Raw genomic sequence first — 21,894 nt, 5'->3', positions numbered from 1 at the left:
AGGTCAGTGTTGGGGGCAGGACTCCCTGGGCTTGCTGCCAGGCTAGCCTTCATGGCGCCCTCTGGTGGCCAGTGGTCCTGCTGCGCCCTCAGCAGTCAGGGAAAGAAGAGCAAGTGGATCCATGGAAAGAGCCACTGAGTTCTGTGGCTTATCTAGTGAGCAGCATTTTTGGTCAGCAAGACACCACACGACCACTCACAAAAGGCACAGAAGCACCACGAGGTCCTCTTGGGCCGTGCTTTGTGTTACCTAAATTTCTGTGCAAAGCCTGAGAACCACATCCATTTAACTTGGGGGTCCTCCACCTCAGATTTAGAATCATGTTTTACCTGCTTTTTCTTCTTTTTGGATTTTTCTCATGTGTTACAGAGTTTCTAGAGGGTTCTGAGGGTACAGAGGTCCCATGCTACAGCTCTGGGCAAGCCAGACCACGATTCTCTGCTAGAAGGCTGTTCCCTGTGCAAGCCTGTGTGAGGGCTAGAGGATGCCAAATGGCGAGGAGGAATACTATTCTTTCCCCGCTTGCCGTGAGGTGTCAGGCACTAGGTCTGCCATCTGTGTTCTCTTAAGCTTGTCCTTCTCCTCCTGGGCATTGATGGGATGTGTCCCCTCCTCCCTGCCAGTTGTGACGGGCTTGGCATGGTGCTAGGCACATAGCAGGCCGCATCCACATAGTCACCTTGCTGCGGGAAGATGCAGGGCACCCGGGCTCTCACCTCCCACTTCTGGTCGCTCAGCCGCTTGTGGATAGCTGGGGCTGGAAATGAACCAGTAAGGTAGGCTGGACAGTGGTCAGTGGGGTGGGGCTGGGCAGGCTCATTCATTTTTCATGGTACATGGGCTGATTCCATGTTTGGCTCCTTGTAGGGTGACGGGGACCCTCCTTCCCAGAGCCCCATGAAGCTAACAGACTGAAGATTGAGACCCCATCTGTGGGCTCCTGAGCTCAGGGAGCTTGGCCAGTTCTTTTCACCATGCCTCATCCTCCTTGCCCAGGAGATGGGCTCTCTCCCTCAGGGGTCATGTGTGGGCCATTAATGAGGCCTTAGGAGAACCAGTGTCCTCCCTGCAGCCCGGAAGAAGCTCACTCAGCCTCTTATGTGTGTCCCCCTCCATGCACACAGCCAGCATCAGGCTGTAGCATTGGGTGCCGCCCAGGTGGGGGGTGCCACTTGGCCTGGCCACTTCCCTGCCTATGCTTACAAGCACCATGAGCCCAACCTGCCCTGGGAGGTGTGCAGCTGGGCCCTGGTGTTGGCTGCTTCCTTGGAGTGACTAATGGCATTTGCCACAGCGTCCAGAGAGCCCAGCCTGCCTGTAGTGTTTTGGGCCTCTAGGGTGTCATGTGCCCTGACAAGATGTTCATCTTTGTTTCATTTGCCGGGTACGTGTTTGTGTTTGGATTCTTGGCCTTGTCCTAGACACTACGCTGGCTGACATGGGTCCCTCTGGTCTCTGGTGGTCACTTCTAAGTCGTTAACCTCTGACAGCTGTGAAAAGTCAGCTCCAGAGGGGAAGAGAAACCCCCACCTGGCCAGCCTCACCCTGAAACTCTTCAGTTGATGAAAAAAAGAGAAGTTGGGTCGGCATCCAGGGCTGTGAAGGGTCTTGGCATTTCCCTGCACTGTGCCAGGAGCCTTAGCTGCACTTTCTAGAATGAGGTTTGACAGCTCTGGTAAGAGGTGTTTGACCAGTTTTTGTGTGTGTGGCCAGGAGCCGTCTCTGCAGGTAAGAGCACATACAAGATTGAACCACTAGGTGCCTGCTGCTGCGTCATTTTTAACAGGGGCAATTTGGAAACAGTCTAAAAAATTTCTAAAATGGGGAGTTTCTGGGGTGCCTGGGTGGCTCAGTGGGTTGAAGCCTCTGCCTTCAGCTCAGGTCATGATCCCAGGGTCCTGGGATTCAGCCTCGCATTGGGCTCTCTGTTCAGCAGGGAGCCTGCTTCCTTCTCTCTCTCTGCCTGCCTCTCTGCCTGCTTGTGATCTCTGTCTGTTAAATAAATTTAAAAAAAAAATTATAAAATGGGGCGTTTCCGAGTTGGGGGGCAACCATGTGCCAGGGTTGAACAGAGTGCAGGGGCTGTGTGCTCCCTCTCCTGAGCCTCCTGAGTCAGTGAGCGCTTGAAGGCGGCTTTTGGAATGCAGGCAGGTGCTTACTGTGCATCCTGGGGCTGGAGCTGATGGAGTGCCCCTGGGCAGAAGAGAGTGCTTTGCTCTTGGAAATCCAGTTCAGCAGCGGTAGTTCTCTTTACCCAGAATACGTTTTATTCTGAAGCTTCCTTGGGAAGTGACAGTAAGTAGGAAAACAAATGAGGTCTACAAACTCCTCTGGCCAGAGAGAGAGAAGCTCCTGGTCCGTTGGCGTTTGGGTTCCTGTACATGCCTGTTGCCCTCGTTCTTGCCCAGATGGAATATCAGGTGCTTTCCCCCACCAGTTTTTGCCCCCAAGACTTGCTGTGTCTTTTCACAGCCCTCACCTGCACCACAGACGAGGCCCTGCAGACCGGGGCTGGTGCGGGGGTGGGGGGGACCCGCAGAGGCAGGCCCCGCTTGGGACAGATTTCAAAGGCAGGAACCCGTGCCCCCTTGCAGACCTCAGAAGCACTCAGGGCCACAAAGGAAGGATAGACCCGTTTGCTGCTCCAGGTCTGTGTGCACAGATGCTCGATTAGGTTAATAGTGACCTAACCCAGAGTCCAGGCTGTCATTAGACACACCCAAACCTGCATGCTCAGGCCAGCTGAGGGCCACATCATGCCCCCTGTGGGGCAGTTGAGACTCGGTCTGGAAGGCACATGGTCCAGCCAAGCAGGGCTGAGTTTCAGGCCACATCCTGGAACATGTGTCAAGCACTTTGCTGACCCAGAGAAAGCCATGCACTCCTGGGCTGTTCATGCCCCACTGGCTAATTTCCCTGCCTGGTTCCCGGTGACTGGTAACCAGTAACCATTGTCATTTGGGGGCTGGCAAAGCAGCCTGTTAACCAGGGGATTCCACAGGCCGTGGTAGTGCTGGGAAGGAGCTGGGACTGACAGAACGGGCCACCCCAGGCCCCTGGCAAACCTCCCCTCTACTTTCCTCCCTCCCCGACTCGGGTGCTCCCCGCTTTGTCCCGAAGGATACCAGAGACCTCAACATGTGTCCTCCCCTGTCATGGGCAGCGTCATGTTCTCGTCCATCAGTTTCAAGCCCTGGGATCCTTATCGTCCTATGGCTCCAGGAGCTACACAAACCCACTTCTGGGCTCTGTGCTGGGACCCCCACTTCTAGAATGAATTTTGAAAGTGGGCATACCCACCTGCATGGTAAAGGTTTAGGTGGGGTAAAAGAGTCAGAGTGAAGAGTCCCCCACAGGCCCTACCCACAGAGAAGCACGGTCACTTTGGGAGTCAGACCTGACCGCCTTCCCTCCTCTTAGGGGCGTAGCCCAGTCACTGTCCTGAGCAGAATGAGGTGGAAAATGCCACCTGGGGAGGCCATGTTTCCACCAGAGCCAGGATGGAATAAGGGAGAGGTTCAAGAGTGAGGTGAAGAAAGTGCCCCCCTGCCCCGCCATGGCAGCAGGTATCCGGCTTCACTGGAAGCTGCTTTTGATTTGCTGACTTGGTGGTGCGTGAGTGTCCTATGGCATTTTGGGCCACTGCGTCAGTGTGCGTCTGGCTCTGGGTGCATCTCCTGCAGTGACCCTTAGCAGCCTAAACCTTGGCCTCTGGGCAGCGTGTTTTCTGCTACTTCTATAAAGGAAAACAGGAGTCACATCCAGGAAGGGATGAGTGGAAGCACAGGGTAGCCCCATGTGTTGGAAAGGAGATCCCATGTGCGGGCAAGACAGGCCCCCACTGCTGGGTCTGGGAGCCTCTCTGAGCCAGGCTGGCTCTCACTGTGCATATCCGGACCTCTCCTTGGGGCAGGGACTGACTGTATGCTGGGCAGATCACTCAGTATTTGGGGACCAACTCTAGGCCAGGTGGATATGCAGGTTCCCTATGGGTCCATGCACCACCCTGAGGGGAGAGGCAGGAGGCCGTGGAGCCGGGTCAGGAGCAGCATCCCTTCTTATGGCCTGAGCCACTGCGTCCTCAGTGTCAGACAGGCTGAACTGCCCTGATTTACCCATGACAGCGGAGCAGGGCTGGAATTCAGCTGCGCCGCGTTCAGTCTGGTGCTGATGAAGGGTGTTGGCGTGCTCACTTCATTGGAGAGGAAACAGGGCTTGGACATACCGAGGTGGTTTGGCAGCCTGGGGATGAGACCGGAATGTGGCCTGCCTATCCCCTTAACCTCCATTTACCACTCGTGCCCCCTTGTGCATTTGCCAGCTGTGATGAGCTCTAGCACCCAAAACCCAGGGATTACTTTATGAGGGGTGACCACTGGTGACAGGGCTCTAGAGGCCCATCCTGCACCCTGAATATTGGCCAGCAACCAGAACATGGGGTCTTCCTACAAGTCCCTCCATAGTCCCTAGGACCTCACCGAGGGAGGGTTGGTCTGGAATCCTGCAGTGGCCTCTGGGCACAAGGCTATCCCACCTGTGCTGAGCCCTGCACCTTGGGTGGGATCATTGCTGTCTGTCTGTCTGTCTGCTAGCCAGGCTGGCCATCCTTTCTGCAGAGGCACTGCCCAAAGTGAGGTTTACATTAACCAAGACATACATCCTATGTCACATCTAACCATGTTCCTAATTTGTTGGGGTGAGTGCTGCCCATCCGTGAGCCCCTCAGGGCCTGCCGGGCAGTGACGGACACTCAGGTGGAGTCTGCATCACACAGGGGAGCAAGGATTGGGGCATCTTGGCTGCTCCGCGTGCTCTGATGGCTCCTGATGCCCATCTTGTCTCATTTCATCTTCACGCACGTCCCAGGCCAGATCTGCCCCATATGCTGGGCAGGAAGCTGGGTCATGGCCCAGATCAAGCTGGGATTTCTGCCTCTGGGTGTATGTTAAGCACTCTGCGCTCCTCAGACTGAGATGCCATTGCTGCTTAGAAAGCGCTAGCACATTCTCATTGTGTCAAGTTGTGGGATGGTCTGGGGTCCAGTGGATGGGCCATTCCATGGTTCCCCACCCCCCATGCCCCTGTGTTGTGAACCTCCCAGTGATGTCTCCCGTTCTCTGCACAGCACATCTCCATCCCCCAGCCTGACTGCCCCACAGAGGCACGGACGTTCTCCTTCTACCTCTCCAACATTGGCCGTGACAGCCCCCAGGGCAGCTTCGACTGCATCCAGCAATATGTCTCCAGGTGAGGTCCCACCCAGGCCCAGTGCCCCCTTCTTTTTCTTTTTCTTCTTCTTCTTTTTTTACATAAGTTTATTTATTTAAATAATCTCTACACACAACATGGGCCTTAAACTCAGGACCACGAGATCGAGAGCCGCATACTCTACAGGCTGAGCCAGCCAGGCTGGCCCGGTGCCTCCTTCCTTTCTCTGCATGAGCCTTGCTGCTTATTTCACCGTGTCTGGGGCACGGGTACAAGTTCTGGCCTGCTGCTGCGTCTGCCCAGGGGCCTGAGTTCCCTTGTTTCTTCCAGATCGAGACGTGCCATGTGGAAACATGCTGCTCAAGTTAGCCCTGACCCCATTTCCCAACTGAGGGTCATGGGGTGGGGGGCGGCACGGGCTCCTAGACCCTCTGTCCTTGTCATCCCAGGAGCTCACCTTGGCTCCTGGCCCCTTATCTTACAGCCACGGGGATGTTCACCTGGACTGCCTTGGCAGCATCCAGGACAAAATCACAGTGTGTGCCACCGACGACTCCTACCAGAAAGCACGGCAGAGCATGGCACAGGCTGAAGAGGAGACACGGAGCCGTGGGGCCATCGTCATCAAGGCTGGAGGCCGCTACCTGGGTGAGGATGAAGCCCGGGACTCCCACCTGTGGGGGGCTCGTGCCTGCTGGGCACCTGTGGGGGTGGGGAGCAGGAGAGACTCAGGGCCTGTCCTGGCCAGGAGCTGGAGGTATGGGTTGATGGGTATGGCCCCAAGCAGGGTGAGCCAGGTCGTTGTTGGATCAAAAAGGAAGGTCCCATTACACTAGATGAGTCAGCTGGGGGCTGTGACATCTGTTCATTGCCCAGTTTGGATAAGAGCCCCAAGAACTCTAGGAATTCCAAATCCACGGGCCCCTCTCCTACGCTCTGGCTTCAGGGATCTCTACCCGTCAGAGAGATAGTGCTCCTTGAAGGTTGCGGTTTATCCTCCTCTAGCGGCCACCCCTGCCCTCACCTGCCTGCTCAACTCTTCCCCAAGACCAACACGGCCAGTGGCAAGGTGCACATGGCGAGAGGTGCCCTGTGGCAAAAGGCCTGCTGCTGGGTTGGTGTCAGTGAGGGGCTATCAGGTCGCACCTGGGAAGGAGATGTGTTGACCCCCTGCCGGATGAGAAGCCCCTGGCAGTGCATCATCTGTTTGGAAACAGTTTTGGTGAAGTTGAGACACCCCCAGTGTGGAGAGTGTGTTTACTTAGGAAGCTCTGTGGCTGCTTTAGGCTTCCTAGCACCTAGGCCCAGACAAATGCACGAGTCATCAGGATTCAAGGCCAGGAGGAAGGGTGTTAGGCCTGAGGGAGACACGAGGTGGCTTACAGCAAATGGCTTTGGGGGCTTTTCTTTTTTAAGAAAAGGTAGGAGGATTTCAAAGACCCCCCCAAAGGCGCATGTGATTTCACTGGCTTGGCGGTGGGACTGACTCTGGACAAAACCCCAGACGTCCTTCAGGAGTCCGTGCTGCCAGTGAATGCTGCATCCGGGTGGACGTGGCTATGCGTGCTGAGGGAGCCTATGCTCTGGGGTGTGAGCCACTGCTGGGGACGGAGCCCACCCCCCACCCCCCAGAACCTCAGTCAGAATCCCAGCATGCTTCCCCTGCCTGCTGTCACCTTGATGTGCAAACATGAACGTGCTTACACATATTCATAAATTTCTGGTCCTTTAGCCTAAAACTGGGACAGAAATGTGGCTTCTTTGGTCACTTAGGGTACAGCAAGAGTTTTGCAGTGGTTTCGGTTCTGGCGGAAACACTTATCTCCTGGCCTCTGAAGACAGACATGCATGTCCCACTGTGTCAGGCCTCTCGCTGACCCTAAGCCTGACCCTGAGGATTCTGATAGCACTTCTTCCTGTGTTAATTTGACAAATGAGATTTAAGGGATGAGAACAAAAGCAAACAACAAAAAGAAGTCCTCATGGAGAGCTTTCTGGCCCAAGTTCATGAGGCATGCACTGCCTGCCCTTGGCCGTGCATGTTCTTCAGGGGTGATGCCACTGTCCAGAGTGGAGTTCACAGTTTCCGAGCCGAGGCCACTCCATCCAGAGCAGAGCTGGAGTCTGTTTGCTCTGAAAGGGTGGGGGGATCTGGCTGCTGCCCCTGGGACTCTGAGCATAGCCATGTCTGCCCAAGAAGTGCCTGATGGGGCTGCAGCCAGGGAGCTGCTCTTACCCTGGCATCTCCAGAGAAGCTACCCAAGCGGCCCGATGCCTTTGTTCAGTCCTCCTTTTTCATAAAAGTGAATGGGGGATCCTGTGGGGCCAGCACAGTGCTGATGTATAGGCTCTGGGGATACCTGTCTCTGACCATTCAGGAACCCCACTCTTTTTACTTTTGGCCCCTTCTCCCTGTAGTGGTTGGACTGCCCATGATGAAGTCCATTCTGTCTCCTGTAGCTCCCGCTTCTGATGCTGGGGGCCCTGTAAGCCCCTGCTGAGCTGTGTGCGGTCAGCAGGTGGTGCTCTCAGCTGTCCTGGGTCTCCACTGAGCCACCCGGGCAGGGCCCAGCTCAGACTGCCTTCCCCTGGGGCTGGCGGCCATCGGTGGGCATCCTCGCACTCGTTCAGAACTTGGCATCCGCCCCAGGCAGAGGGACACTGAGGGATACCCCCTCACCCCCTCACATCCCTAATGCCTTGGCTCTTGTTGCAGGCAAGAAGGTTCAGTTTCGGAAACCAGCCCCCGGGGCCACGGACGCTGTCCCCTCCCGGAAGCGGGCGACCCCCATCAACCTGGCCAGTGCCATCAAGAAGAGCAATGTTGGTGGCATTAGCGGGGGCAGTGGGGTGTCTCAGAGGCCCTTCCGCGACCGGGTGCTTCACCTCCTGGCGCTGAGGCCCTACCGGAAGGCCGAGCTGTTGCTGCGGCTGCAGAAGGACGGCCTGGCCCAGGCGGACAAGGATGCGCTGGATGGCCTCCTCCAGCAGGTTCGTGCTTGCCCGGGGCCAGGTTGAGGGTCCAGTCAGCCTTGAGTGGCTTCTGCTCCGGGTCTGGACACAGGGTGGCTTGGGAAGGGCCCTTCCTGGGGTCTCTTCCAGGAGTGTCAGCCTGCCTCAGAGCCTCGGCCTTCTCGGTTAGGACATGCTTAGGGCTGTCACGGACATGTCCCTGGTTGTGGTGCTTGCTGTCCAGTGGCCTTGAGGTTGGTCAGTGTGAGGTCAGCACCCTAGTCTGTACCATCTGCGAACACACAGGCAACAGGCACAGCACACAGGATCCTGGACATAGTTGCCCAGTTATTGTAGAGTCCAGAGAAGCCTGGGTAACCGCAGAGCTCAGCCTCCTCAGTCAGGCAGCTTCCCTGCCACTCGACAGCCGCAGCCCTGGGCAAGGGGCTTCACTTGTGGACCCTTGGGCTGCTGTGTGTGGCCACAGCTTGACTGCAGCACCTCGTGCGGGGTGAGAGGCTGAGCTGTGGGGGGAAAGTGATGTCAGCAGATGGAGCCTGCTATTATGGAAGAGCTCAGGCCTCGGAGCAAGAGCTGTAGGCCTGGCCGCTTCCCCTACGCCCTTCCCTGTCTCCCAGAGCCTGTGGAGGGAGCTGGAGGACCCCTGGGAAGGTGAACAGCTTGTTCTGGCCTCGCCACGTCAGCTGGACCATGCAGCTGCCTCGGGGCCCTGCCAAGAGGTTCACTTGGCTGGCAGTGGACAGTCCTGTCCTGTGGAGGAGGCACGGTTGAACCTCGAGGGGTTCTGTCCTCCAGCTCACTTGCCCCCCTTACATCCTGCCTCAGATGCTCTGGGCGTGCAGACAGTGCAAAATTCACATACTGTGATAATGAGTAGTTGTGTTTGAAGATGAGCTATGGGGCTCACTGCCCCTTGTCACTGGGACTCTGGCTTCAGGGGCGCCACTTGCCGGGAAACTCTGGATATGGCCTCTTGTTTTAAGGGTGCGTGTGAAGGCAGGAGGGAGGTGGGCAGAGGGAGAGAGAATTCTAAGCAGGCTCCATGTCCAGCATGGAGCCCAACACGGGGTTCGGGGCTCAATCTCATGACCCTGAGATCATGATGAAATCAGGAGTCAGCTGCCTGACCAACTGAGCCACCCAGGTGCCCCTGGATTTGAACTCTTGAGACACTTTCCCCCGCCCGGAGTAGTGCAGGTGAGGACCAAGCTGCACAGTTCTCCCTCTGAGCATACGGGTCGGCTCAAGGCCTGTTTAGAAGATAGACGTGTAGCTTCACAGCTCAGAAGTTTTCTTTGGCATAGGGGCCTGTCAAAGCATCCAGAAAACTCCAGAACCAGGAATGATGTTCTGAGGGGGTTGGTTTCCTTGGAAGGTCACAGGTGTCAGCCTTATCCGTGGGAACTCAAAGGAGGCACAGTGGAGGCCCTTCCCCTGGGCTGGAACTCGGAGAGAATGAGGCAGGGCTGGCAAAATGCCGGGTCTTTAGACGTGAGCCAGCATTGTCCCCGGGTGTGCTGTAGCCCACACTGCTGGCCGGTCAGGCTGCCATCAGCCCCTACTGTGGCATTCTTGGAAGTGGCCCTTGCTCCCATCATCCTCTCTTACCCTGTTTGTGCCCAGAATAAAGAAGAAGCACATGAGCCCCTCAAATGCAGAATGTGGAACTTGGCTGACCAAGCACACAGTTAACATCTGAGATTTACCCTCTGAGCAACCCTCAAGTGCAGCCAGCAGGCCAGGCTCGGTTTTTGAAGAGCTGGGGATCTGTTGGTACTGATGTCATTCTGCCTGGGGTGCCTGCTTTTCTAACCTCTGAGATGCTGCTGTTGCTCCCAGCCCTTGCCTGGGATCAGAGAGGCCCCGTGCTGGGCTCCGGCTTCTCTGGTTGATTCGAATTCAGCAGCCTTCTGTGGGGCAGCTTATCTGGTGTCTGTGGGCAGAACATCCCCCCTTGTGTACTCTGTTTTATTCTGAATGGCCCCGTCTGCTTTGTGCTTCTGTATTTACTACCCAGCATGTCATCCCTGGGGGCTGGGTGCAGTAGCAGGACCCCAGCAGCTTGAGGAAGGGGAAGGTCTCAGGGGATACTGTGGGCTGGTCATTTCCAGCCCCCCCACCCCAAGGGATCAGGGATTCTGATGAGCAGCACAGATGAAATCACACTCTTCAAAGGCACCTTCTCTCTTCCTTCTATAAAAACATCTGTCTCCGGTGCTGGCAGGGCCTCAGAGAAGCCTGGAGGCTCATCCTCTGTGAGGGGGGAGTGTGGATGGGTGGGTGGCTCTTCTGGGGAGCATTTTAGCAAACTGCATCAAGAGCTGTAAAAATGTTCAGAGCCGTTGACCCACTCATCCCAGTTCTGGGAAGCTGGCTGAAGGAAACCGTCACCAGCGTGGGAGAACCTGCACACAGTGGTGTCTATTTAAGCTACAGAGAAACTGGAAATGGCACCCAGTGCAGATGCTTGGTGGAATATTACTCAGCCATTAAAAAAAATGCTCCTTGTGGAAACCCTTGTGACCTGGAGTCCCCTTAGAAGCCCGTGGTAGTAAAAACGGCTGCTGTCACACCAGCTCCCCCGCAGTTGCGTGCTGTGGGCCCAGCGAGGCTGGCACGGGGGCTCCCGCTTGGGAGCGGGACCTGAACTTCTTCAAGTGCCCTTAAGATCGACGTTCTGAGTCCATCTTTGCCATCTTGGAGACAAGCTCGGCCATAGTTAATCAGCCTGAGCAGGGCTAGCTGGCTGCAGGGAAGATGGACTTAGCCTGGTCCCTGGGGGCCCCAGCTCCCCCACCTGCTGCCATCTCTGCCACTGGAGTGCATGTCCAAGAGGGGGTGTCTGTCTCTTCAGACTGCTCTACCGGAATAACATAAACTGGGAAGCTTATGAACAACAGATGTTTACTCCTTGTGGTTCTGGAGGCTGGGAAGTCTTACGGTCAAGGCACCATAAAATTGGGTGATTGCTGAAGACCCCCTTCCCGGTTCACAGACTGTCTTCTCACGGTGTTACCACATGGCAGGGGTGGGGAGGGAGCTTCTGGAGTCTCTTTTACAGGGACACTGGTCCCATTCATGAGGGCTCCATCCTGATGACCTGATCACCTCCCAGAGGCCCCACCTTCTAATATCTCATTTTGGGTGCTGAGATTTAACATGAATTTTGGTAAGACGAAAACCTTCAGTCCATAACAGGGGAGGCTGGTGCTGGGGTCCTGGGAGTGTAGACAGCAGCCCCGCCTGCTTTGGAGCCGAAGTGTCTTCCAGCAGCTGTAAGACCTGGGTGTCAGGACCTGGTGTTCGGATCCTTTTGCAACCTCAGGCTTGTTGCCCTGGTGTGCAGGGGATTGGGGGAGTGCTGTCCTCTTTCCCCTTGTGTGTCTTTTCCCCCCAGCCTCCATCACCTACTTTCAGTAACTTCTGCCTCTCCTAGGCTTCCAGCAAGGTGATCCTGTCTCTGTCTTACAGGTGGCCAACGTGAATGCCAAGGATGGTACGTGCACATTGAAGGACTGTGTATATAAGGACGTGCAGAAGGACTGGCCTGGCTACTCGGAAGGGGACCAGCAGCTGTTGAAACGGATGCTTGTCCGGTAATGCCACCTCCCGTGCCTAGGCATGTCCCCCCACCCTGGTTCTGGGACAGATAGCATCCTGAGGGAGCTAGGGTGGCCTTGTATGGTCCTGAAGGTCATAGGGCCCTTGAGCAGGGTGGAGGGGATCTGTGGAGACTCTCTGGCATCTTTCCCACTACCTGGGACACCTCAGGGCCGGGCCAGCACCTGCTGAGTGGAGTGAAGGGTGCAAGTCACGCACCAGAGCCCCATAGTGCCCACACAGGACGCTTCGGTCCGCTCTGCTTGTTCCACGCTTCTTTCCTGTCAAGCGCCCTTCCAAAATCTGCGCAGCCCCACAGGCTTGAGCTACAGGCCGCCTCCTCTTTAAAAGAACCTCCCAAGAACTTGAAGCAGAGAGAAACAAAGCAAAACAAAACTCCCCACAGGCGTGATTAAGTAGCATTAATTAAACACATTCCCTTTCAGATTAATTGGGACCCAAGGTCAGGAGTGGCCTTGGTGGCTCCGGGGAAGAGTGGTTAAGTAGGCCCCTGCCTGGCTCAGGCGAGCAGTTAATGATTTCCTTCTCTGCCGATGCCTGACGGGAGCGCAGGCTGTGAAGCGCCACTCGGAACTGGCTGATAGACTAATTAGTCTTTAAATGATTTCTCAGGGACTTGAGTTATTTATGTGGTTGTGGTTTTTTTTTTTTTTTTAAAGCTCGGCTTTTTAAAGCAGTAATTGCATGAAGACTTGGGGCAACTCTAGGTGAACCCGGAGTTCCTCCTCAGCCCTGCAGGGCACTCCTCCCCAAACCAGTACCTGCTTCCAAACCAGCCTGGGGTCACCGCTCCGACTGTCCAAAGGTCATGGGGGGCTTGAGGAGCTGTTCTCAGCAGAAGACCGCTCCCACCCCCATCCTCTTTCTGGCGTTTCCTGTTGCCACAGCTAAACGCGCCTGGCGTTTGTTCTGTCACCTACAGGTGTTTTGATCCATCAGACGTTTTTGGACAAAGAGTCTGGTGTTGAATTGGTCAAATTTACCCACTGAAGTGCTTTGAGGTGACAAGGCGTGCATTAGGGACACTGCAAGGCTATTCCTGCCCTCCCTTCAGAGTCTCTTGCTGGGTAGCTGCTTTTCTCAAAACCCAAGGGCCTTGGCCGCACAGAGTGCTCCAGAAGGAGCGTGGCCGAGACCAAGTAGCCTTGTTGTGTGTTGGTGTGTAGGTGGGGTCAGTAGGAATCTCGGCTCTGGAGCTTTGTCATTCTGGGCTCCTCCTCCCTGTTCCTTCCTGCTCCGCTGAGTGAGCTGCCGGGCCTTGTGTGAACCCAGAGCGCTCAGCCTTCACCTGGACCAGCAAGGCCAGTACCGGGGCCCTGCTTGGGGATCAGCCATGCCAGAAACCACTTGTTGCCAGCAGCACCTGCTGTCCTTGGAAGCTTGGTCCGGTTGGTGTGCAAAGGTCACCGTCGGCATCCTCGATGCCAGCAACCGCACTGAAGGTTACCCAGCCACCCGTCTGCACACTTTTTTCCTTCAGTTTAGGTTGTTCCCTCCCTGAAGAATTTATAGCAGTTCTTGAAGCCTCGCAGCAAAAAGGAAAAATAAGGCCTTGGGGTATTTCTGTCGCTGAGGATTGGTATCACCCAGAAGCTGGGCTGCCTCCTTTTCCTACAGCTTGTTCAAAATCATACCTGACCTAAGTATGCTGATGCTTCCAGGGTTAGCCTGGGCCCCTGAGGCTCGGCTCTACGTGGACACCTGCTGCCACCACCATTTTGATTCTTCCTCTGTGTTTCTGTTTCCCGTGTGTGGGGCTGCTGGGGCCCGTCCTGTCCCGGGTGTTCCAGGGCACTGTGAGGCCTCAGCAGCCGTGCCCAGCCCTGTAGTCACTCCCCTTGTGTCTATCTTTCATGCCAAGGCCATACTGTGTTGACTATTATGGCTTTGGAGTAGATCTTGAAATCTGGGATTGTGAGGCCTCCAGCCTTGTTCTTCTTTCTCACAATTCAGTGGTGTGAATTACATTTGCAGTGTTGTACAGCTGCTACCTGTACTAGTTCCGGAACACGTGCCCCAAAATGGAACCCCAAATGTCAGCAGATACTCCCGCGCCCCCTCCCCCCAGCCCCTGGCAACCATGAATCTTTCGGTCTCTGTGGATTTTCCTGTTCTGGATGTTTCCTATCAATGGGATCTTTGGGACTTTGGGATTTTTGGCCTTTTGTGACTGCCTTCTATCTGTGTACAGTTAGGGTTCACATAGGCCATAACATGTATCAGAGCTTCGTTCCTTTACGTGCGCCCTGTGGGTACCTGGTGCACGTGGAGATCCGCCACAGTTGTCTGTCTGCTGATGGGGCCATCTCCGCCTCCCGGCATGGGAGTCTGGGGTCCTGTGAACATTTGTGTACGAGAATCTGTATGGACATGGATTCTCCATTCTCTCCAGGAGGAGTGGAATTGAGGTTTTTGCGAAACTGCAAACGTCTCCCGCTCCAGCGACACACACACAGGTTTCTAGTTTCCCCCACTTTCTTACCAACACTTGTTCTTTTCCGTTCTTGTTTTGTTTTATTCCAGCCCTCCTAGTGGGTGTGAGGTAATATCTCCTTGTGGTTCTGACTTGCATTTTCCTGATGACCAAACACGTGTACTTGTTCGTGTGCTTATTGGCCATTTGTTTATCATCTTTGGAGAAATTCTATTCAAGTACTTTGTCTTTCTGGGGATACTGAGGCTGGTATTTCTGTAGTGGATTTAAAGTTTTCATTTGCTTAGAGAGTCTCTCTTTGCTTTCAGATGCTTTCTCTTGTCTCTTTTGGACTCTGACATTGTTACCTGGAGGCCTCGGTGCAGCCCTTCAAGGCTTTTCTGAGTGGCTCTGTCCCCTCAGGAGGGCTGCCGAGCTTTCTCCACACCCCCCGTGGGCCCCTCTGTTTCCTCAGTCTCCTAAGGCCACACCTCTGTCCATCCCATGGTCCAGGTGTGGCTAGAGCAGCCTGGCCTCCTAGGACACTGTGGGTTCCTTCCCCACAGCCCCAGAGCAGAGCAGGGACAGCCCTGCAGGAGTCCCTTCTGTGAGGTCTCTGAGCCTCTGAGCTCCGGGCCGGGGGGTGCTGTGGCTTGGGGCCCCATGTCTGCTTTCAGCATTAGATCGTGCTGCTCTCTCCACGCACTGCACCGGGCTGGCTGTTGGGCTCCCGTGAGACTCGCAGCCTCGGAATATGAGAGGGGATCAGAGGGCGGCCTCAAGCCAGGGTCCCTAGTGGGGCCTCCATCTGCCCTTTGAGTGTCACGGTGTCTCTTTTCTGGTCCCTGGCTGCACTGTTGTGCTCGGGTACCGGTAGGCTGGTGACTGCCCCTGTCATCCTTGAGGAGATACTGTCATGTTGGCTCCCAGGAATGTGGGACCTGAATCCGGGAGTCCTTCCTGTGAGGCTAGGGCATCACAGTCCCCTGCAGCATCTTCTAAGGTTTCTGCAGTAAGCATTGTTAGGATGAATTATTGCTTTTATTTTTTTTTTTTTTTTTTTTTTTTTAAAGATTTTATTTATTTATTTGACAGACAGAAATCACAAGTAGACGGAGAGGCAGGTAGAGAGAGAGGAGGAAGCAGGCTCCCCGCTGAGCAGAGAGTCGGATGTGGGACTCGATCCCAGGACGCTGGGATCATGACCTGAGCCGAAGGCAGTGGCTTAACCCACTGAGCCACCCAGGCGCCCGAATTATTGCTTTTAAAAGGAGGGGTCGGTGCTCGAGTGTGCCCAGCTTCCCAGCTTCCACAGGGACATAGCACAGAGCTTGAATATCCAGTTAGTTTTACTCGGGTCTCTGGTCTCCACAGTAACAGGTGTCTGGGTGAGCGGGCGGCCCACTGAGCCTTCTCTGGGTACACAGGACTCCGGGTGGGCCATCTTCCAGGCTGTGGGTGAGCCTGGGGGGCAGGGGTGTTCGGACTGCTCTCTGCCCGCCATGCCCTGAGGTACTCCATGTACTTGGCCCTGCTCTGGTTCATTGGGACAGCGGGCCCACCCTGAATCACTGGTGTAGGAGACACAGTGTGGCATCAACGGGAAGGCAGGTTGTGGGGCCGTACAGCTACCCCGCCTCTCCTCTGTAGGAAGCTGTGTCAGCCACAGAGTGCCGTTGGCCTGCCCGGAGACCCTGCTGCCGCCAGTCCTCCCAGGGAACATGGAAACTCGGCCTCACCCCCTCAGGTAGGAGCAGTGGGCCAGGCTGGGACAAGACGCGGTGGCGGTGAGGGAGGAGGGTGGGCGAGGGGCCCGTGGGCCAGGCCTGAGCTGTGTTAGGGCAGCCCATGAGACCCTTCCTTCAGAGGCAGGTGTTTTCTTGGGTGAATGAGCAACTGCCCGACCTTCCCCAGACTGGGCCTGGGCCCTCCGTGCAGCTCCCTCGAATGTTTGTAGGTCTTGTGGCCAAGGGAGGGCAGGCTCCTGGATTGCCCTGAGCCCAGTGCTCTGTGTACAGCAGGCATGGCAAGTGCACTGGCCTCCCAGGGCTGTCATGAAGGTTCCGTAGAATCGAGCAGGCCAGCTGCAGGTGCAGGGCCTTGTGAGCCGTGACCACTGCTAGTTCAGTCAGTAGTCAGGATGGGTGCTCAGGTGTCCCCACCTGTGCGCTCTGGCTCGTGAGTCCTTCACCCTAAGTCCCTTATTTCCCCCTTTCCCAGCGTATGTCCAAGGCCCTGAATCCTCCTCGTGGAGAGGTCAGGTCTGTGCCTGCCCTGGCCCTGGGCCAAAGTAGAGGGCTGACAGCCTCCTTACCCTGTTCCCCCACCGATGGTGGGCCCGCCACCTTGCTCTCTAGTCATTTCCCAGGGTCTGGGAGATCCATGGTCTGGCCTCGTCTCACATGCCTCAGCGTTCTCACTTGTGGAGTAAGGCTGCGCCTGCACCATGTCACAGGGTGTCCCTTGGGGATGCAAGTAGTCCTGGGTCTGGTGGGGGGGGGGGTCCCAGCCTGAGGGGCTGCTGTGTGTCCTTCAGACTTGGTCCTTTCACCATCCCTATCATCCAGAGATGATGCCGAATACTGCCAAGTTTCAGAGCAGTCTGTAGAGACGGCCCTTCTTGACTGCTCAAGCTGGCTAGTTCCATGATGCTGCCCTTCCTTGGCTCTGTCCTCAGGGTGAGCTGAGCCTAGGTTAGCAAAAGGCTGGTTCTTTTCTGGCTGTGCCCCCTTGTGGCCAGAGTGGGCCTTGCAGTTAGGCCCCAGGTTTCCTAGGGCCTCCTGAGCTCAGGGCCTGTTGCTCCCCACCTCCTCCTCAGGAGACATCAGTGGCTCCAGACACAGTCTCCCTTTTAAATTTGTTTCCCTCCCGTTGCAGAAACGATCACAGCCTCCTGACTTCACCGACTCCCTGGTCAGCAAGAAAACCAGGATATCACATTTTACCCAGAGAGCTCAGCCTGCCATCAATGGGAAGCTGAGTGCACCCCACGGCCGTGAGGCCCTGCTGCCCACTCCAGGCCCACTAGCTGGCTCAGATGCCCACCTGCCCCCACGGTTGGAGCCCCCGAGGACCCATGACCCTCTAGCTGACGTCAGCAATGACCTGGGTCACAGTGGCCGGGACTGTGAGCACGGGGAAGTGGCCGCGCCGGCCCCGACTACGTGCCTCAGCTTGCCCCTGCTGACGGACTGTGCCCAGCCCAGCAGGCCCCATGGTGGCTCATCACGCAGCAAATCCAAGAAGAAGTCCAAGAAGCACAAAGACAAGGAGAGAGCAGCTGAGGATAGACACCGGGCCCGGTTGCCAGACCACATGCCCAGCCCCCTAGGAGCCCCATCAGATGCCCCGGGTATGTACCAGGAGGCAGGCCTGGGGTGGGGGACTCTGTAGGAGGACAGTGCCAGGAGCCTGAGCTCCAGCCTACCCCCACCATTGCCCAGAGAGGGACTCTACCACCGCAAGAGCCCCATAGTGGTATGCCCTGCACATTCAGCTTCTTTGTGCCATGTGTTTGGTTGTTTGTTTTTTAGGATTTTATTTATTTATTTGAAAAAAAAGTGAGAAAGAGAGCATGAGCGGGGTTGGGAGCGGTTAGAGAAGCAGACTCCCTGCTGAACAGGGAGCCCAATGTGGAGCTCGACCCCAGGACCCCGACAGCATGACCTGAGCCGAAGATAGACATTTAACCAACTGAGCCACCCCGGCGCACCTATGCCCAGTGTTTTTTTTTGTTTTTTTAAGATTTTTTGTTTATTCACTAAAGAGAGAGGCAGAGAGAGCCCAGGCAGGAGAAGAGGCAGAGAGAGGAAGAAGCAGATACCCTGTTGAGCTTAGAGCCCGATGTGGGGCGTGATCTGCAAAACTGGAGATCATGACCTGAGCTAAAGGCAGATGCTTAACCATCTGAGCCACCCGGGCGCCCCTGCACCCTGTGTTCTTATACAAGGTTGTCTGTGAAGGTCCCAGCGGTCTCAGCCCTGCTGTGTGTCAGGCCAGTGCTGGGAGCACAGAGCCTCTGACCTGGGGCCCGTGGGAGGAGACAGTCCACCCAGAGAGGAACTAGTTCCGGGCTCAGCTCTGGTTGCTGGGAGGTCCCAGACACTGAAAGGGAGCAGGGTGGGGCTGGGTTTCAAGGAAGGCAGTGGGGTGCAGGGCCTGGCTGGAGCGGGGCAGCACCTGGACTGCCACAGGCCTCATGTAGCCTGCTGACTGGCAAACATTCAGCACGTGGAGACTGGGTTTGGGAAGCTGTCCATAGAACAGCAGGCAATAGGAGTCAGAAGGAGGTCACAGAGTGGGAAGTCGAGAGATCTGGGATCACAGCAGCAGGATGAGAGGGGTGTGGGGCCAGCTGGGGCTGTGTGCTGAGCCAGAGAACCTTTGTGAGGCCCAGAGACACTGTGGAGGTGTATGGACAGGCCGGACTTGGGGTGGGAGTAGGGATCTTCACCCTCAGAGCCTGGGCTACCTTGAGTTTGTAGCCCAGGGCTCCTGAGTGGAACAGCCCATGTTGCTGTTAACCTGATGGGCATGGCGTGGCCACAGAGCTGCGGCTGCAGACACTCCTGGCTGTGAAACTTGCTGCTGCTTTCAGATCAGTTCCCCCCAAAGGATCCACCCAGGAGGCATTCCTGGGGCAAGAACAGAGCTGCTTTTCCTGAAGGCTTTTCAATGAGTTGTTCACCTGCTCTCCAGAAAGGCCTTTGCCAGCCCCTCCCTCTGGCTGGAGGGCAGGTGTTGGCAGCAGCGGGGTGGGGAGACAAGGCCTGGCTCCCCGGAGGTGGTCCTGTCTGGAGAGACAAACCCTGAGCAGGCCCAGCCAGGCAGCACGTCCTGTGCTAAATGGTGAAAGCAAAGACCCATGTTCCCCCAGCAGGGCCCGGGAAGGGAGGAGGACATGTGGCACTCAGCTGGCTTCAGATCCTGTCCAGGGCACATGGGCCTGGGCATCTTGCCCCCAGGTTAAGGTGGGAAAGTGAGATTTGGAATCAGCACCGCAGGGAGTAGGGAGCCCAAGGAAGAGATAAGGACAACTGAGGTACTAAAAGCAATGTTTTGTCCATCTGAATCTCCGTCTCCCAGGCGCCTCAAATGTAACAGGAATGGCCGAGCACAGAGGCCTACCGCCCTGTTCCCGGATGCCTTCTGGGACGTCCTCTGTGTGCTCTGCTGGTGGGGGCAGCCACACATGCTGGAACCACCCACCTTCCTTAACAATGGCATTGTTCTTTGTGCTCCATGCCCCTCCCTCAGATGCGCTGGAGAAGGTTCCAGGGCAGCATGTGAGGAAGCTTCCTTGCATCTGTGTCTCATGTGGGAGGGACGGCATCAGTTGAACCCCACTCCTCCGTGGGCCACCGTCCAAGCCCCGCACCATGCTCACCTCTGCCCCAGGCAGACGCAGCAGCCTGCACCTGTCCAGCGGATGGCTCTCCTTAGCCACCCCTGTGTGGATGCCAACCTGGACCTTGTAGCCCCAACTTGTGTCCCTCAGGGCTACCTGTCCCCCGTGCTACCGGTCCAGCTCTGGGTCCTCTGTCCATTCTCGTGCCTGCTCCCCGCTCTTGCTCGGTCTGTGTCCCCCTCCTGCTGCCTCCGTGTGCCTTCCTGGGCAGGCTGGTGTGCTGGGTGGGGAGCCTTCTCCTAGTGGGACCCAGCCCCAGGGAAGCACAGGAGAAGCTGGTAGAAGGGGCAGGAGGCAGCTGCGGGGAGGGTTCCCTTTAGGCCCCAGCCCTGCCGTGGGAACCAGCTCAGCGGGTTTGGTGGGGGCTGAGCCCTGAGGTTTGCCTCAGGCTAGAGCTCGAAGGTGGCTTAAGTGCCAGGAGAATATGACCCTGAGCCTTGGTTTCTCTGTTTGTTCTCTCACCTGGTAAAGATTCAGAAGGGCTAAATGAGGCTGTGTTGACTGGGCCCACAAATGGCAGAACACTCTGGAAGGCATAACTCACACAAAGCATGTGTGGCAGAAGTATGGCCTAAGCTCTCACATGTGTGTTCATTGGGCTACAGCCCTGAGAGGTGGGAAACATACGCTCCCTCCATTAGTGGGATTCCCGGGGCACAGGGATTCCCGGGGGGTCCACTGCCCCTCTAGGGACACACGCTGTGTACTGACATGTGGCACAGTGACAGAATCTCTTCTACGCTGGGAAGAAAGGCCATTGGAAGGAAGCCCCTGGGAAGGCTACATTGTAGTTCTGGTCAGCTGTGCCCCCAAGTGGCATGGACAGTCCCATGTCCCACAGTCCCACCTCGTGGGCGGCCTGGGGTGCAGGCTGGAGCCAGGGCTCTCCCATGCAGCCCTCTGGGTCTGTCCGCCTGGCCAGAGGTGGGCAGGTGGGTTGCTTATCTCCAGAGTAATGGTCTTTGCCATGCAGTTCGCAGAGCCAGCGGTGTTGCTGACTAGCTCAGGCTCTGGGCCTGCAATGAACTTGTACTTGCTTGCAGCTCCATGCTGAAAACCTGCACATGGCACCGTCATGCTCTCTGCACATCCCACGACTGGTTCGGGGACACACGCTATGCTCGGCTGTGGTGCTGCCGGGTCCCGTGAGGCCCCCTAGGTGGCCCCTGACGGGCCCTCTCCCTGCCTCTGCCATCCGACTCCCCTTCTGCTGCCCCTCCGTGTCCTTCAGACAACAGACCTTTTGATCTTTCTTTGTAGGTTTGAACGGGACCTGCAGCAGCTCAAGTGTCCCCACATCGACCTCAGAGACGCCCGACTACTTGCTGTGAGCACTTCCCTTGCTGGCCTAGCGCCTTCTCCCCACCCTGCCCTCTGCCCTGCGCTGCAGCTGGGCCTCTGGAGGACTTCCCCGGGGGCGGGGGTCTTCTTGGGCCACACAGCCTGTTCCAGGCCCAGGCTCCTCCTGGAGCCGGGCGGTTGCCCATGACGTTGGCGCCCGGTGGGGCCAGGCGTGCAGCCAGGGGCACTCCAGCCTCTCCCCCCGCAGCCCCCTGAGCCCTGCCCGGCCCCTCTTTTCTGTCTCCTCAGAAAATACGCTACCATTTCCTCCTCGGAGCAGCGCCAGAGCTACAAGAACGACTTCAATGCAGAATACAGCGAGTACCGCGACCTGCACGCACGCATCGAGCAGATCACGCGGCGCTTCACGCAGCTGGACGCCCAGCTCCGGCAGCTGTCCCAGGGCTCCGAGGAATACGAGGTAGGTAGCGCCCCGGCCATGGCCCCCGGCCCCCCACCCCGTTCCCTGCTCCCCACCCCTGGTGGGGTGTGCTAGTCCCTGTGCTCTGCACCCCGCCTGGGTAGGGTGGCAGGTTTCTCGTGGGTGCAGCCAAAGCCAAGACTTCCAACCCCACCCGTGGCCCCAGAGCCTGGCCACTACCTCTCCCAGGTGAGGAGGGCTGCCTCGCTCAGCCCGTGTTTCTCCCTGTCGCAGCCTGGCAGGCAGCTGTCCCTAGCTGCTGGTGTGCTTGGTCAGTCCTCCAGGGCTCTGGGGCCCAGCTCCACTTCCTGTGCAGTGGGGACACTGGAGACCGGCTCCACAGGCAGGAGATGGCCCCCCACCTGGGGAGTCTTGTTCAGAGCCCCTGAAACAGCCAGGACCTGTAGGGTTGGGTCTGCTGTGCAGCTCACAGCCCATCTGTGCTATCAGAGCCACAGGGCTGGGGCTGGAGAGTCCCTGTGGCTCCTCCCCCTCTGCTCAAGCTGACCC

The 21,894-nt window shown here is 56.9% G+C and overlaps 1 protein-coding gene across 1 annotated transcript in view; it reads left to right on the top strand.

Annotated features, from left to right (window-relative positions):
- ELL (elongation factor for RNA polymerase II) overlaps positions 1 to 21,894 on the top strand; it is a 73,973-nt gene that overhangs the window by 48,407 nt on the left and 3,672 nt on the right. The window contains exons 3-10 of the mRNA XM_032316175.1: positions 5,126 to 5,247; positions 5,693 to 5,856; positions 7,925 to 8,199; positions 11,653 to 11,777; positions 15,866 to 15,962; positions 17,093 to 17,567; positions 20,883 to 20,949; positions 21,213 to 21,384. Of these exons, the coding sequence (XP_032172066.1) occupies positions 5,126 to 5,247; positions 5,693 to 5,856; positions 7,925 to 8,199; positions 11,653 to 11,777; positions 15,866 to 15,962; positions 17,093 to 17,567; positions 20,883 to 20,949; positions 21,213 to 21,384 (1,497 nt within the window). The remainder of the gene's footprint in view (positions 1 to 5,125; positions 5,248 to 5,692; positions 5,857 to 7,924; positions 8,200 to 11,652; positions 11,778 to 15,865; positions 15,963 to 17,092; positions 17,568 to 20,882; positions 20,950 to 21,212; positions 21,385 to 21,894) is intronic.

Source organism: Mustela erminea, chromosome 1 (genome assembly GCF_009829155.1).
Source record: "Mustela erminea isolate mMusErm1 chromosome 1, mMusErm1.Pri, whole genome shotgun sequence".
Classification (NCBI taxonomy): Eukaryota; Metazoa; Chordata; class Mammalia; order Carnivora; family Mustelidae; genus Mustela; species Mustela erminea.
Note: the sequence above shows the minus strand (reverse complement) of the source record. Positions and strands in the feature narration are given on the sequence as shown.